Source organism: Pelobates fuscus, chromosome 3, assembly GCF_036172605.1.
Source record: "Pelobates fuscus isolate aPelFus1 chromosome 3, aPelFus1.pri, whole genome shotgun sequence".
NCBI lineage: Eukaryota > Metazoa > Chordata > Amphibia > Anura > Pelobatidae > Pelobates > Pelobates fuscus.
This window is the reverse complement of record NC_086319.1, coordinates 351,320,012-351,335,299: the sequence shown is the minus strand read 5'-3', so window position 1 is coordinate 351,335,299 and position 15,288 is coordinate 351,320,012. Positions and strand designations below refer to the sequence as shown.

General features: G+C 40.6%; 1 protein-coding gene across 1 annotated transcript; it reads right to left on the bottom strand.

Moving 5' to 3' along the window:
* Positions 1-3,866: 3,866 nt before the first annotated feature.
* Positions 3,867-14,005, bottom strand: LOC134601810 (olfactory receptor 5G9-like). The gene is made up of 2 exons (XM_063446310.1): positions 13,966-14,005; positions 3,867-4,841 (listed from the first exon to the last, which is right to left on the bottom strand). Exon 2 carries the CDS (start codon positions 4,821-4,823, stop codon positions 3,867-3,869), a length of 957 nt encoding a protein of 318 aa, XP_063302380.1. The 5' UTR covers positions 4,824-4,841; positions 13,966-14,005.
* Between the last annotated feature and the right edge of the window lie 1,283 nt (positions 14,006-15,288).

Sequence of the window (15,288 nt, the reverse complement as noted above, 5' to 3'; positions counted from 1 at the left end):
TCTATGTCGTGGGGAAGACTAGCTTGTATGAGGATTGAGCCTAGAAGTATCCCCAAATTGTGGTGTTATCAGGACCTAAGTCTAGTAAAGTGAGGGAAGATTGGGGTAGCCGGGACTCAAAAGCCAACATGTGTGCAAGGCTGCTAGGGGGAGAACCTTTTCTCAATCATGGGGAAAATGTCCAGGTAGTCATAACGGGTGGACATCTGTACGTATTAAGCCATGATCAACACAAAGTATCAGCCAAGAAGCACAGATTCTGGGCTGCTCCTGGCGCTAAAAGTGAGCCGTGAGAACAAATGAAGCTCATGCCACTTAAAATTCAGAGCAGATGCCATGGTGAAGGGTGAATGAGAAGTAATTAATACATTGATCATGTCAGTTTCTAGAGCCATGTGCCTGTACCAGTCCCCAGGATGGTCCAAATGGCATAGGTAGCGGCATAATATAGCGTCATAATATGAGGAACGTTCGTCGGAGGCATGAGGGAATGAAGCTGGGAACAGTAGATAAGTCTATGATTGGTCTGGGTTTAAGTGAAGTGTTCCCCGTGATACCCCATGGGGGTGCCTGATAAAGCTTGAGTCAGGACGAGCTCGTATACAGAAAAATAGGAGCGAGAGGGTGGCAGTAGATACGTGCTGCAACCCTGAAAAATCGATAAGGGGAGTATCTGTGCGTATAGATTATATGAATGCTCCAGAACGTAACCTGAACAAGAAATGGAACTTACCAGAACCTATAGATGAGCAATGAACATATGACAGAGGCAGATGACGGAATTGCAGTGTTTGAAAAGCAACCGTCCTGTATGACCTAGGCTCCTAAAGAAAGCCAGACGTTAGTGCCCATTACAACTTCAATGGAGTACAACCTAAAACCACATTATGAACCAAGTATTGAGTTATGAAGACACAAAACCAATGATGACACCAATTTAAGCTTAACATACTGCAGGGAACTTGTGGGAACATCATGACAAATGTCAGTTAACAGATAAATTAATTTAACAGCTGAATATCATATATTTAGAATAGCCACACAAATTCCATTATCTGGAAACCGTAATAACCTTCTAACCAAGAGGGCAGATGACTTAAAAACAGGGACATGATATTACATAATTAGGCCACCAGGTGGCGATATGACTTAACCACCTGAAACCGTGTAACGTAATGGCCGCAATATAGCCGAGCCTCACTTCATACAGTAATACTAGTTTTAATATAATCACATTCTAACGAATGCTGGAAATTATCCGAGCTAAGGGGAAATGAAAGTGAAGTTTATAAATAGTGCTTAGTAACCGGACAGAAATTGCCGTATGCTGCCTGAATCAGCAGACCAAAAGAAAGCAAATCTGTGTAATATACTACAAGTCTCTGCGGACTGTTAATATAATGGAGAGCTCAGGGACCCTCTGTCATCACAGCAGTTGTGACTACATTTATTACCACGACATGTGAAAAATAATCATATACTATATCTTGTGGAAAAAAGGTCAGGAATATCAGCTTATAAAATCCAGACTTCCATCACCTGTACTTTAACCAATAAATGGAATTTTAAATGACTGTAATATCATTCGTTACCAGTAGGGGCAACATGTTTATATTGGCTAATTAGGCGATATCCGTGCGTTTAAGCCGTGTGTCTGGCTATAACTACCGAAAGACAAAGAGGGATATAAGTAAAGTCTAAGTCATTCCCATGAAATGGGTCCCCTAAGTGCTGTTCGTATCAGGTCTATGAAAGTACCAAATGCTTATACTGTAACATGTGAACAAACGGTCGCGTTCGTATGAATTGGTTTTGTGAAACATGCACACATTGGAAATATGCATACGGAAAATTAGCCGAACGGCGTGAGTGCCACAAGCTTAATTGTATAAGCCGAACGTATGGTTCAAACGAGCGAAGCCTAACATGTTAACCCATTAAAATAGGACAACTCAGGAGCTTTACCCAACTGTTGATGAGTACAGCTGTAAGTTTTGCAGTTCTGTAAATTACATCAAACTATTTCACGATTCTCTAAATTTATCTCCTGCCTTTCAGCCAACAACAATGCTTCTATTTAAATAATGTTATGTCTGAGTAGATGTAAAAGATTCTAGACATATTTATTGCAGCAAATATTTTTTATAATAAATTCACAAAACTTTAGGGTGTGTGGCTTGGCTGGTTCAGAATATGGTTGCATGAGCACTGCTCTCCATGACATAGAGGGCAGTAGGACCGCATCTTGAAGAGATATGTAATAATAATATGCAAAAAAAGCTAAAACTTGCAAAAAATACCTCCTCCACTCTCTCCGAAGTGAACTTGCTCAGAAGTATTCTTTGGGAGATTTAATGTGTATCTCACACCCATCTAAGATGGCATCCTCGTCATGGCCGCATGATGCAACCTTAGAGACCTCAGTTGATGGATCTGTCCTCTACTCTCTCCTATTGCATTTGCCCACTAAAATAGATCTCACCAACATGCTGGACAAGCTGGCATCGAGTTTCGGGGACAAAATGCTTACCCCCAGTAATGATCTGCATGACTTGGGCTCCATGGTTCAAACTCTGGAGGTTGATAAAGTGGCCTCCACCTCCTACTAGAAGGCTGTGCAGGAACACCTACATAGTCACTCTCTTATCCTCTCATGCTCGCAGAGGAGATTAGAAGACATCAATAATCGTACACAAAGAAACAACCTGAGGATCTCTGGTCTCCCCAGAGGGCACTTAAGCCGGTCACAGATACCTTCAGAGATCCCCACAGCAACAGAAAATATATTTTGACATGTCCTTACCTTATTTCTGTGTGACTTCAGAGAATGTTCCATATGTTCTCTGAAATTGCCCTATGATTAATACCCAGGAATCTTTGTCATTTAGAAATAAGCTAGTTATTCCTTTTAAATAAAATATGTGTGCAAAATAGGAATCAGGTACCATACATGAAACAGGTTCTGGGAAAACTGGCAGCCTTTGGTGTGGAGTCCTGGTGGTAGGAGGGGATTGGAATATTGTCATGTACTTGGCATTGGACAGCACTTCCAAGTGTAAAGATTTCATGGTACACCAACACCAGTTGTTTCACAAAGTACTGCATTTACATAAGCAGATTGTTTGCACACCCTTCACCCCTCAGGTGAAGATTACTTGTTCATTACAGTGTTTATCTCACTAACCTTCAAGAGGGTATCTCCCCCATACCCATAGTTGTGCTTGGCAATACTAGAGTGTTAGAAGATATTCTAATGACTTTAGTTGCTTATTTCTCTGAAAACACAACCAGTAGGATCTCTATCACTTGGGTCTGGGAAGCCCATAAATTAGTTGACTAAAGAGGTAATTCCTTGCAGCTGTCTAGTCTCTCACTGAATGTTGATAATAGAAACAAGATGCAGGCACATTTATTAGAACAAAAGGAACACTGAAATATTTCAACCCAAAATCGGGGCTTTACTAAGCTGCTCCACACTCAACAGTACAAACAATTATGGACAAAAAATAGTGAAAGGGCAACAAGCATACAATCAAGCAATTAAGTGATCATTAAACAATCAATGTATAAACCTTGATCATTTTATAGGTCTAGCAGCACTACCGCTAAATAATGCACTTCTGCCCACAAATAATGTTTTTGTATTATTATTATGTCCCTATGTACGTACAAAATGCATTAGACATAAAATAGCTTGTTCAGTTATTTTTTTAATTTTATTTATTGTTGACAATAAATATTTTTCCAAAAATGACAGTTCAAAAGAATAAAATTACAAAATTATTTTCAGAGTACACATCATGGCAACTCTATCTATGCATTACAAAACACAAAAACAGTAGGAATAAAGAGATATATATATATATTTAATGGTTTGAAAATACAACTTTTGAGTTTTGTAAAGTTATTTTTATTGATACTTTAATATCTTTATTTCTAAAACTGTAAATGATTGGATTGACCATGGGTATTGCTGCAGTGTAAATCACTGTTGCTATCACTTCACTCGGCCCAGAAGCTTTAGATTTGGGTGTTAGATAAACAAAAAGGACAGTGCAATAAAAAACTGAGGCAGCGATGATGTGTGAAGAACACGTTGAAAAAGCTTTTTTTCTTCCCTTGATATGTTTTATCTCTAAAATAGCCAAAAAGATGGCAAAATATGACATGAGGATAATGAAAAGAGAAATCATTGTTACAGAAGATGCAAAAATATATAGAATAAGTTCATTAATAGACGTATCTGTGCAAGAGATACTTAGCAAAGGAGGAAAGTCACAAACAAAATGATAGACAATATTAGAAGCACAAAAGTACAGATGAAATGTAAAACATATCTCAATCAAAGCATGCACAAAGCCAATAGTGTAAGCTCCATACACTAGTAATATACAAGTAGTTGATCGCATGACAATGTTGTAGTTTAATGGGTTGCATATTGCAACATGGCGATCATAGGCCATTACAGCAAAAAGCCAACATTCAGTTGTGCCAAAAGCACAGAAGAAGAAGAGTTGAATTGCACAGCCAATATAGGAGATTGTCTTCTTCTCATAAAGGAGATCGACAATCATTTTTGGAGTGATATCTGAAGAATAGCAGAGATCCAAAAACGATAGACTACAGATAAAGAAGTACATGGGCGTGCGTAACCTGCTATTATTACACACAAGGAAAATTATTCCTGTATTTCCTAAAATAGTAAATAGATAAATTATTAAAAATATTGGGAATAAACCTATCTGTAGATCACGCCTTGCAGATAAACCCATTAGAATAAATTCAGTAACTGTAGAGTCGTTGATGCGATGGTACATTCCCATTTAGTATATAAAACACTGCTGTAAGGAAAACGGTAACAATTGATTAATATTTAAACAAACAATCACATACAAGGTTATGGTCACAGACACTTTAGGACTTTTCAGTTCCCTATATAGATATAACTAAATTATTTTCCCTTTCCACATCTCATTCCACTCCTTTAATAGACATGCTTCTTATATATAAAAAGATATGGAAGGGCTGTGCCAAATAAGGGTAGATAGTCCAGTAAAGTATTGATAGGGTGCCAATAGATGGTCTAGGATACTTGATAGAGTTCCTCTGTGGATGCGTCTAGTGTAGACCGTTCCGTATATGAAAATACAAGAGAGGTAGAGGCGACTAATGGTATAGTATGAAAGTTCAGGGTGTGATAGGTAACAAAATGTAGAGAACTCACATTCAAGAGAGCTATGGACAGCTCTGGTGTGGATTGCGTACAGCGGTATAATCCCCACTTATAGGATATGTAGGGAGGGGGTCTCCGTCAACACCGTCTGGTAGTCCAGAACTCGGAAAGGAAAGACAGAAAGCGACAATAGTGTTCTCAATTTTGATGTGGTTCAGTGTGCAGATAAGAAGAGGTAAAAAAACTCACATTTGAGGGAGCTATGGCCAGCTCTGGTGTGGATAGCGTACAGCGGTATAATCCCCGCTTATAAGATTTGTAGCGGCGATACGTCCGTCAGCACCGTCTGGTGATCCAAGGCTCCAATATAGAAAAATAAAAAGCAGCAATAGTGCTCTCAATTGTGATAGGTTAAGAGAGTAGTAGAGGAAATAAAATAATACTCACAAAGATAGAGCAGAGGTACTGCTCTATGGATAGGCGCTGGTGGTATGATCCCCACCTAGGATTTCTTGGAGTACTGGAACTTTAAAATTGCCAGTGGAAGTAAAAGTAACCAGGAAAGGTTAAAATGCCAGGAATCAGTAAAAAAAGTTTAAAGTGCATAGAGAGTGCAATAAAAAGAGGATTGGTAAATAAAGTAGTGTCAGGGTACCTGTGGTCTCTACCTCCGAAAGAGGTAGAGACTTAGCTGTTCCTCCATCCAGACGGTCTGATGGCTCCCTTCCCCGCGGTCTATCCGGTCATGCTAGGCCGGCCGCGAAGGAGTGACTGCCTTTTACAGCATCTAGGCAGGAAGTAGTCATCAGGACACTCCCCCGGAACAACCTGTCAGTCAATGGCTGCAGGACCAATCAGGACGCCTTGGAGGCGTGGTTACTGCTCTGAACAGGGTATTTAACAGAGCTTCTTTCATTAGCTCATTGCCCTGTCGTGGTTCTAGCTTGTTCTAGTCACTCAGTGCTTGTGTATTCTATTATCCCTTTTGGTTTTGACCTGGCTTGTTTACCTTACTCTGCTTATCTCTGTTACCCTTGATTTGGCTTGTCTCTCGCTTACCTGTCTTCTGTTACCCTCGACCTCGGCTTGTCTTTGACCATTCTATACTGTACTACTTACGTTAGTCCGGCCATTCTAAGGTCCGGTATACGTATCTGGCTACTGTTTGTACTCTGCGTGTTGGATCCCTGTCCCGATCCTGACATTACGACAGGGCCAATGGATCCTGCAAGTACAAACAGTCAGCTGGCTGCTCCTGATCCTAGGTTTGAAGCCATGGATCACAGAATGGATCAGATGGCGCTTGCGCTACAGGCTCTATTAGCTTGTGCCAATAACCCACCAGAGGAGATACGGAATACCCCTGTTTCTCCTGTCGGTTCAGGTCTAGAGGTAGCCACAGTGGGTGCTTCTTCTCACATTACCCCCCCAGTACGCTATGGTGGGGCTCCTGAGAAGTGTCGTGGTTTTTTAAACCAAATTAGTATCCACTTTGAATTGCAACCTCGCTCTTATCCTACAGATAGGGCAAAAGTAGGATTTATTATCACCCTACTCATTGAGAAAGCACTGAGATGGGCCAACCCACTATGGGAGAACGATAATCCATTAGTTTATAACTATAACGCATTTGTAGCTGCTTTTAGAAGAACATTTGACCCTCCAGGTAGAAAGGTTAATGCAGCCAGATTACTGTTGCGCCTGAGACAGGAGAACCAAACACTGGTGGATTATGCACTAGAGTTCAGGTCTCTGGCGGCAGAAATCAAGTGGAATGAGCAGGCGTATATGGATGTATTTTTGAATGGCCTATCTGATGTAATCCTTGATGAGGTTGCTACCAGAGAACTCCCTGAGAATTTAGAGGATTTAATTTCGTTCATCTCTCGTATAGATGAACGTCTAAGAGAGAGACAGAACACTCGAGAGAGGAACCAGAGACCTTCTTTTAGGTTTGCTCCCGCTGTTCCAAGTCCTGACTCCACGATATCTTTGCTTACTGAACCTATGCAGATAGGGTATACCCGCCTCTCTGAGGAGGAAAGACAGCACAGGAGAAGAGAGGGTTTGTGTATGTATTGTGGAGCCAAGGGTCATTTACTCTCGAACTGTTCTAACCGCCCGGGAAACGTTCGCACCTAAGTCTCTCTAGAGGACAGGCCTTGGGTGTTTCTATTTTGTCCTCTACTCCTGATTATAAAGATCACAGGCTTCTGCTACCAGTTTCCTTAACTTGGGGGAAGGAAGTAGTAAGGGCTATGGCATTGATAGATTCCGGTGCTGCTGAGAATTTTATCGACCAAGCCTTTGCTAGTAAGAACAATTTCCCATCCCAGCTAAGGGAGACACCTTTGGCCGTTGAGGCCATAGATGGTAGACCACTACTAGACCCTGTTATCTTTCGTGAGACCATACCCATTAATCTAAATGTGGGTATCCTACACGTGGAGAATTTATCTCTTCTGCTCATTTCGTCTCCTTCCGTTCCCATAGTTCTGGGGTACCCATGGTTGAAAAAACATAACCCTATTATCGATTGGGAGTTAGGAGAGATACTCTCGTGGGGCCAGGGCTGCCAGGATCGGTGTTTGTGCAAGGTTTCTCCATTAGCTAATATTAACATACCGGAGAATCCTACTCAGTCCACAGAAAGACAAATACCAGACCTTTACCTAGACTTAAGGGCAGTGTTTGACAAGAAGAATGCCGATTCTTTGCCTCCACACAGGTCATTTGACTGTAAGATTAAGCTTCTACCCGGCACTATGCCTCCGAGGGGCCATGTATATCCTTTGTCTGTTCAGGAAAACTCGGTTCTAGAGGAGTATATTCGGGAGAATTTAGAAAAGGGATTCATCAGGAGGTCTTCTTCTCCGGCCGGGGCTGGGTTCTTTTTCATTAAGAAGAAGGATGGCACGCTGAGACCTTGTATCGATTACCGAGGCTTGAATAAAATAACTGTCAGAAATGCCTATCCTATCCCACTGATTACCGAGTTATTTGATCGTCTTAAGGGCTCCAAAATCTTCACCAAGTTAGATCTCAGAGGGGCTTACAATTTGGTGAGAATCCAGCAAGGTCACGAGTGGATGACGGCATTCAATACCCGGTATGGCCATTACGAATACACTGTTATGCCATTTGGACTATGCAATGCTCCTGCAGTATTTCAAGATTTGATTAATGAGGTACTTAGGGAGTTTCAGCATGATTGTGTTATTGTTTACCTGGACGACATACTAATACACTCTAAGGAGATTGAGACTCACCATAGACAGGTCAGAAAGGTATTACACAAGCTGCTGCAACATGGTCTATATTGCAAATTGGAGAAGTGCAGTTTTGATCAGTCTCAGGTAGACTTTCTTGGATACGTGATTTCTGGGGAGGGTTTTAAAATGGATCCTGTAAAACTTCAATCTATTTTAGACTGGCCCTTGCCCAAAGGACTCAAGGCTATCCAAAGGTTTATTGGTTTTTCCAACTACTATAGGCGCTTCATTAAAGGATACTCCTCTATCATTGCGCCTATTACCAATATGACCAAACAAGGGGCTGATACTAAGTTCTGGTCTAAGGAAGCTCTGGGTGCTTTCAAGACTCTCAAGGAACTTTTTGCCTCGGCTCCCATTCTAGTTCATCCTGATACGACTCTGCCTTTCTTGCTCGAGGTCGATGCCTCTGAGACAGCAGTTGGGGCTGTTCTGTCTCAAAGGTTAGGGGTGGATAAACCGTTACACCCTTGTGGTTTCTTCTCTAAGAAATTTTCTGGGCCTGAGAGCAGATATGACATCGGGGAAAGGGAACTGTTAGCAGTCATTAAAGCCTTAAAGGAGTGGAGACATTTGTTGGAGGGGACCCTACACCCTATTACGATTTTGACGGACCACAAAAACTTGTCCTATATTGGGGAGGCTAAGCGCTTATCCTCTAGACAAGCTCGTTGGTCCTTATTCCTGACTCACTTCAATTATGTACTGACTTACAGACCTGGTTCTAAAAACTCTAAAGCCGATGCATTATCTCGCCAATATGAACCTTCTACTGTACCTGAACCAGTTCTTTCTTCTATAGTTCCGAAATGCAATATCATTGCTAATACGAATCTCAGGATTCATTCTCCATTACTGGCCGAGATCATTAAGTTGCAACATCTAGCACCTAAACGGACTCCTGCGGGCCGTCATTTCGTTCCTCCTGCTCTTCAACTGGAACTTTTACAGTGTTTACATAATAGCAAGATGGCGGGACATCCTGGTATTCGCAAAACTTACGCGTTGATCTCTAAGGACTTCTGGTGGCCTGCTTTACGGAGGGATACTGAGGAGTTCATCGCTGCATGTGAAGTTTGTACTAAAACCAAACAACCCCATACGCTTCCATGTGGATTCCTGCAACCCTTGGAGGTTCCAGAAAAACCATGGTCCTGTTTGGCCATGGACTTTATTGTCGATCTACCCATCTCTAAAAGACAGACTGTTATCCTCACCGTGGTTGACAGGTTTACTAAGATGGCACACTTCATTCCCCTGCCTAAACTCCCGTCTTCTCCCGAATTGGCAGAGATATTCGCTAAGGAGATTTTTCGCCTACATGGGATACCCTCTCAAATTGTATCGGACAGAGGCTCCCAATTTGTTTCCCGCTTTTGGAGGTCCTTCTGCTCTCAACTTGGTATTAAATTAAACTTTTCTTCTGCCTATCATCCTCAGTCTAACGGAGCTGCTGAACGTACCAACCAGAAAATTGAACAATATTTACGATGCTTTGTTTCTGAACACCAGGATGATTGGGTCGGTTTGATTCCTTGGGCGGAGTTTGCACACAACAATCTCGTTTGCGATTCTACTCATTCAAGCCCCTTCTTCATGAATTATGGTTTTCATCCATCTATTCTTCCTTCGGATTCCCCTTCCCAGGGGGTGCCGTCGGTTGATGTTCATGTTGCCAATTTGAGGAAGTTGTGGGATCAAACTCGACAAATCCTTGTGCACAACTCTATGTTGGTCAAGAAACACGCTGATAAACGTAGAAGGGCGGCTCCGGTCTTTGTTCCAGGTGATAGGGTATGGCTGAGCACGAGGAACATCCGTTTAAAAGTGCCCTCCATGAAGTTCGCTCCTCGTTATATTGGACCCTACAGGGTGCTGACCCGTATCAATCCAGTTGCGTATCGTTTAGCTCTTCCTAATACCTTACGCATCCCGAACTCGTTTCACGTTTCATTGCTGAAACCACTCATATGTAACAGATTTTCCTCCACAATAGCCCCTCCTCGCCCCGTTCAGGTGGAGGGTCAGGAGGAGTATGAGGTTAACTCTATTATTGATTCTCGAATCTCCCGGGGGAGAGTACAATATCTGGTTGATTGGAAGGGATATGGTCCTGAGGAGAGGAGTTGGGTACCTCAGGAGGATGTTCATGCTCCCCGTCTCCGCAGGGCGTATCACTCTCGCTTCCCATCTCGTCCCGGTTCATTCCGCCCGGTGGGCGTATCTGAGAGGGGGGGTACTGTCAGGGTACCTGTGGTCTCTACCTCCGAAAGAGGTAGAGACTTAGCTGTTCCTCCATCCAGACGGTCTGATGGCTCCCTTCCCCGCGGTCTATCCGGTCATGCTAGGCCGGCCGCGAAGGAGTGACTGCCTTTTACAGCATCTAGGCAGGAAGTAGTCATCAGGACACTCCCCCGGAACAACCTGTCAGTCAATGGCTGCAGGACCAATCAGGACGCCTTGGAGGCGTGGTTACTGCTCTGAACAGGGTATTTAACAGAGCTTCTTTCATTAGCTCATTGCCCTGTCGTGGTTCTAGCTTGTTCTAGTCACTCAGTGCTTGTGTATTCTATTATCCCTTTTGGTTTTGACCTGGCTTGTTTACCTTACTCTGCTTATCTCTGTTACCCTTGATTTGGCTTGTCTCTCGCTTACCTGTCTTCTGTTACCCTCGACCTCGGCTTGTCTTTGACCATTCTATACTGTACTACTTACGTTAGTCCGGCCATTCTAAGGTCCGGTATACGTATCTGGCTACTGTTTGTACTCTGCGTGTTGGATCCCTGTCCCGATCCTGACAAGTAGCCAAAAAACTTTTATTGATCTAAAATACACAATAAAATACAGAATTAATAACCATAAACGCGTTTCACCATAAGTGGCTTCTTCAGAATGGGAACTTATGGTGAAACGCGTTTATGGTTATTAATTCTGTATTTTATTGTGTATTTTAGATCAATAAAAGTTTTTTGGCTACTTTATTGTACCAGATGGGGACCATATGTAACATAAAAAACAACAATAGTGCTCACTGTGAAAAAACCAGGAGGGTATAAAAATACCAAAGTTTATAAAAGTTTAAAAAGCTCTAAGGGGAGAAACGCATTGTGGACATTTTTGAGAAAGCCCTAAGGGGAGAAACACGTTGTGGAAATTTTAACTAACTGTATTTTACTAAATTTATTTTGGCCACTTTCTGTGTGAGTTAGTCATTTTCTCTTTTTTTTTGATCCCACTACTCATTAGACATCTCTACCTCAGAGATAGAAACAAGTAGCAAACAATTATAGTGAAAGGTGCATACAGTTTTAGGGAGAACCTGTATATGGCCTCCCAAGAAGGCATCTAGCTAGACTACTTGATTGCTTGTGCAGTTCAATTATTAGTGATTGTTTAGAGATACTATCTCAAAATTCAATATATTCTTCAAAAGGTGGTATTTACTTTAGTATGAAATAGTTGAAGGAGTCTCTAAACCTATTCAGATAATGCCTCCAATTCACTAAAATGTTGTTAACCCCCTGATGTGCGTTACGCCTTTCAGCTCATCACAGGGGAAACGGAGTCTATGATATGTCCGGTATGTAAAGGAAATCGATTCAATCCTGTTTGGGGGTTTGAAAAAGAATAACCAATTGGTAAGTGGTATGGTTGTGCTGAGATTTAACCTTTGAATCCCAATTTTACTCACCTGATAGGGTAATTAAAAAGGATGCTATCCCAAAAAATTGGAATGATTAATTTAACATTATCATGGGTTATGGAAAGAGATTAAAGTAACTAATGTCTAAAGTTAAATATTTTTTTAAAATGTTTTGGCAATAATTAGTAAAAGTATTCTGGGATTGCTGGTCCTGATCCGGAGCACCCGTGGCCGCTGGGAATGAGTGCGGTTCCCACTATCTACTCTGCTTGGCAATAATTAGTGTGTCATCCCCTAAATATTGGAAACTTTAAAATACAATATTGCTGTTGTCTTAATGTTTTTTTTTGCTAAAATATTATGTGACTAGTCAATCGTTTGTATTTCATATAACGTGACAGAAGGTGGATCGCTAAGGTAGCGATTCCTAAGTAGTATATATATGCCATATACATACTGTATTTATGCGCAACACTCTATGTTCTTAATTCCCAACGTTGCACACTGTATCATTAGTCTTTTAGTTCTGTTGATCAAGGTTTATGTTAGCAGCTTGTTTACTTACATAAGTTAGTATTAATATACTTTAATGCATCTCAAAGAGTAGGTTTTAACTGAAGTATCTGATGATGTCACCACTTCTAGTACTGATGTGTAGCCATGTTAAGGCATGACTGTCCATTGATTAATATATAGGACAGCTAACATTATGTTGTGTGCTGAGCCATCTTTAGGGGCAATTACAGAAATAATCCTGTTACGCAATTAACTGTCGTAACTACACCAGGGGGTAATACAGGATTTGAAGTGACCTTCAACGCAAATCAGACACTAAAAGTAATTAACCATAAAGAAGATGGTCCTAACAGGAGCACTTTTCGTACAAGAAGCATTTATTATACATTTTATTTTATCAATGTGTGTGTTATTATTTCAGAGTGTGATATAATTCGTTACAATGAATACTCAAAAGGATAATAAAAGGTAATGTTGACAGGAAATTTGGTTTGTTAATTTTTATTGTTTACTATTTTTTATTTCTTATTTTACGGTCCATAATCTTTTGATTATGGACATAAAGAGAGACCCAAAATGAAGAACATTAAGTTATGAATAGGAAAGCACCAAGGCAGCAATCCTGTGAGGTAGGGCTGATGATAGGGCCATTGACTTGGATAGAGACAAACATGGAGTAGCAGCATTTGAAACAGGAAAGATGAGAGGTACTGTTTGGGAAAGACTGAGTTTAAGGAAGTGATCTGCCATCTAGTAAGAAACAGCAGAGAGGCAGTTGGAGACACAATTCAAGAGAAACAGAGAAAGAGCAGATAAAGACAGCTAGATTTGCGTGTTGTCAGCATAGATGTGATACTGGTAGGCAAATTAATTAATTTGTTTACAAACAGAGGCAGTAAGGAAAAGAGGACATAACCTTGGTGAACACCAACAGAAAGTGATTCAAGGAGATGAAGAACCAGAAAAGGAAACACAATGGGACAATGGGAGAATTAGGAAGAGAATCAGGAAAGAGCTAAATTTAATTGACCGAGTTAGTGATGGATAAGAAGGAGTTCACGATCCACAGTGAGAAAAGCAGCAGAGAGGTCAGTCAGAATTAGAAGGGAATAGTGACTGCTGGGTTTTGCAGCAATTAAGTGATTGGATATTTGGTCAAGGGTGGGTCCACAGAGTGTCAAGTACAAAATCCAGAATGAAGCTGCTCAAGCAGGGAGTTGGATTAAAGGAAATCTTTAGTATGTTTCAAACTAGATATTAATGTATATGCTTAGTGGTTGCACGACAGTTACAAATCCAATATATATAAATGTACACAGTATATTTGGTAATATTTTATAAGGCAAACAATGTAAACTTACCACTAACAGTCATCTGTACGATCTGACAAGTGAAATAATGTAATTGTTCTTCCTCTAAAGAAGCTTAAATACATATATATATGTATAGTTTCACATATGCTCAGGGAATTATTTGCAATTACATACATTTCTCTCAGTGGAATAAAGAAAATAAAGAAATAAATAAACAATTTCACTATATCCAACTTGATTTATTAGTGAACAAAAACACACAGTCACAGTCTAAACAAAAAGAAGATTTATGCTTGTTTTTTAAAAAAAAAAAGATCAATTGTTTATCACACTGGGTGTTCTGCCTGCATACTTACCTCAATAAAACGAGATTAATAAAAGATCAATGAGATTCACTAGTCTGGCTCCAGCGTACATCTCCAGCGTACATCTCCAGCATAATCATTTTCTGGTGTAAATTCTGTCCTCACTATAAATGGTCTCAATTTAATTCTGTTGACTGACATTTTCACAGAATTTTGGCTGAATTTAATGGCCACAGGTATTCAAACTCTCAAACATTCAGCTGACTATAATAAAGTCACTAAAAAATGGGCGTCAAAGAACATTTATTGGCCTTTAATAGACAACCCTGTTGGTGTTAGTAAAATAATTAAATAACTAAAATCCTCTGCGTTTTATTATGTCCTCAATATTAATATAAGAAAGGGAAGGGGAAGTACTTGTCAACACTGTTGCGGTCATGGACATTGGTATTTCCTCCAACCTTCCTCCCCCCCCCCACCCCCAGTGTTATCAAACCATCCAACCCAAGCCTTTTTTTATGTATTGGCTGTCTAACAGGAGGTTTCTTTATTTATTTTTTTACTCTGTTAGTGCTGAATACTTTTAAATGGTAAAAAAACATCATTCCTGGATACTAATCCATGGCAGCATCACGATAGGGTTAGCTCCTCCCCCTTGGCTGTTTAGGACAGGAAATACTTACAAATAGGCCCTCCTTACCTGGAATCATCAGTCTTTTTTCCTGTCCTCTTGGCTGTGGACATGATTCAGGTAATTTACCTTACCTTTATTTTATTTTAAGTTTACCTCTTTAATTCCCAGGAGAGTTCAGCCTCTCTCTCCTGGAAGAAATGGAAATTTTTAATGAAACAAGAAAATATCCAATTTCTTGTTTTGCAAGAAAATATACAAGGCAGATATCCTTAATATTAGAAGAATTCCGCAATAATTGTCTAATAGCGGTAATATAATGGGTATTATGTGATGAAAATTGTACCGCAGTGATCCTACGGGTAGCGTTTTTTGTTAAGTGATCTCACGCATAAGAGATTTAACCGCAGTGATCCTAATGGTAGCGGTGCATGG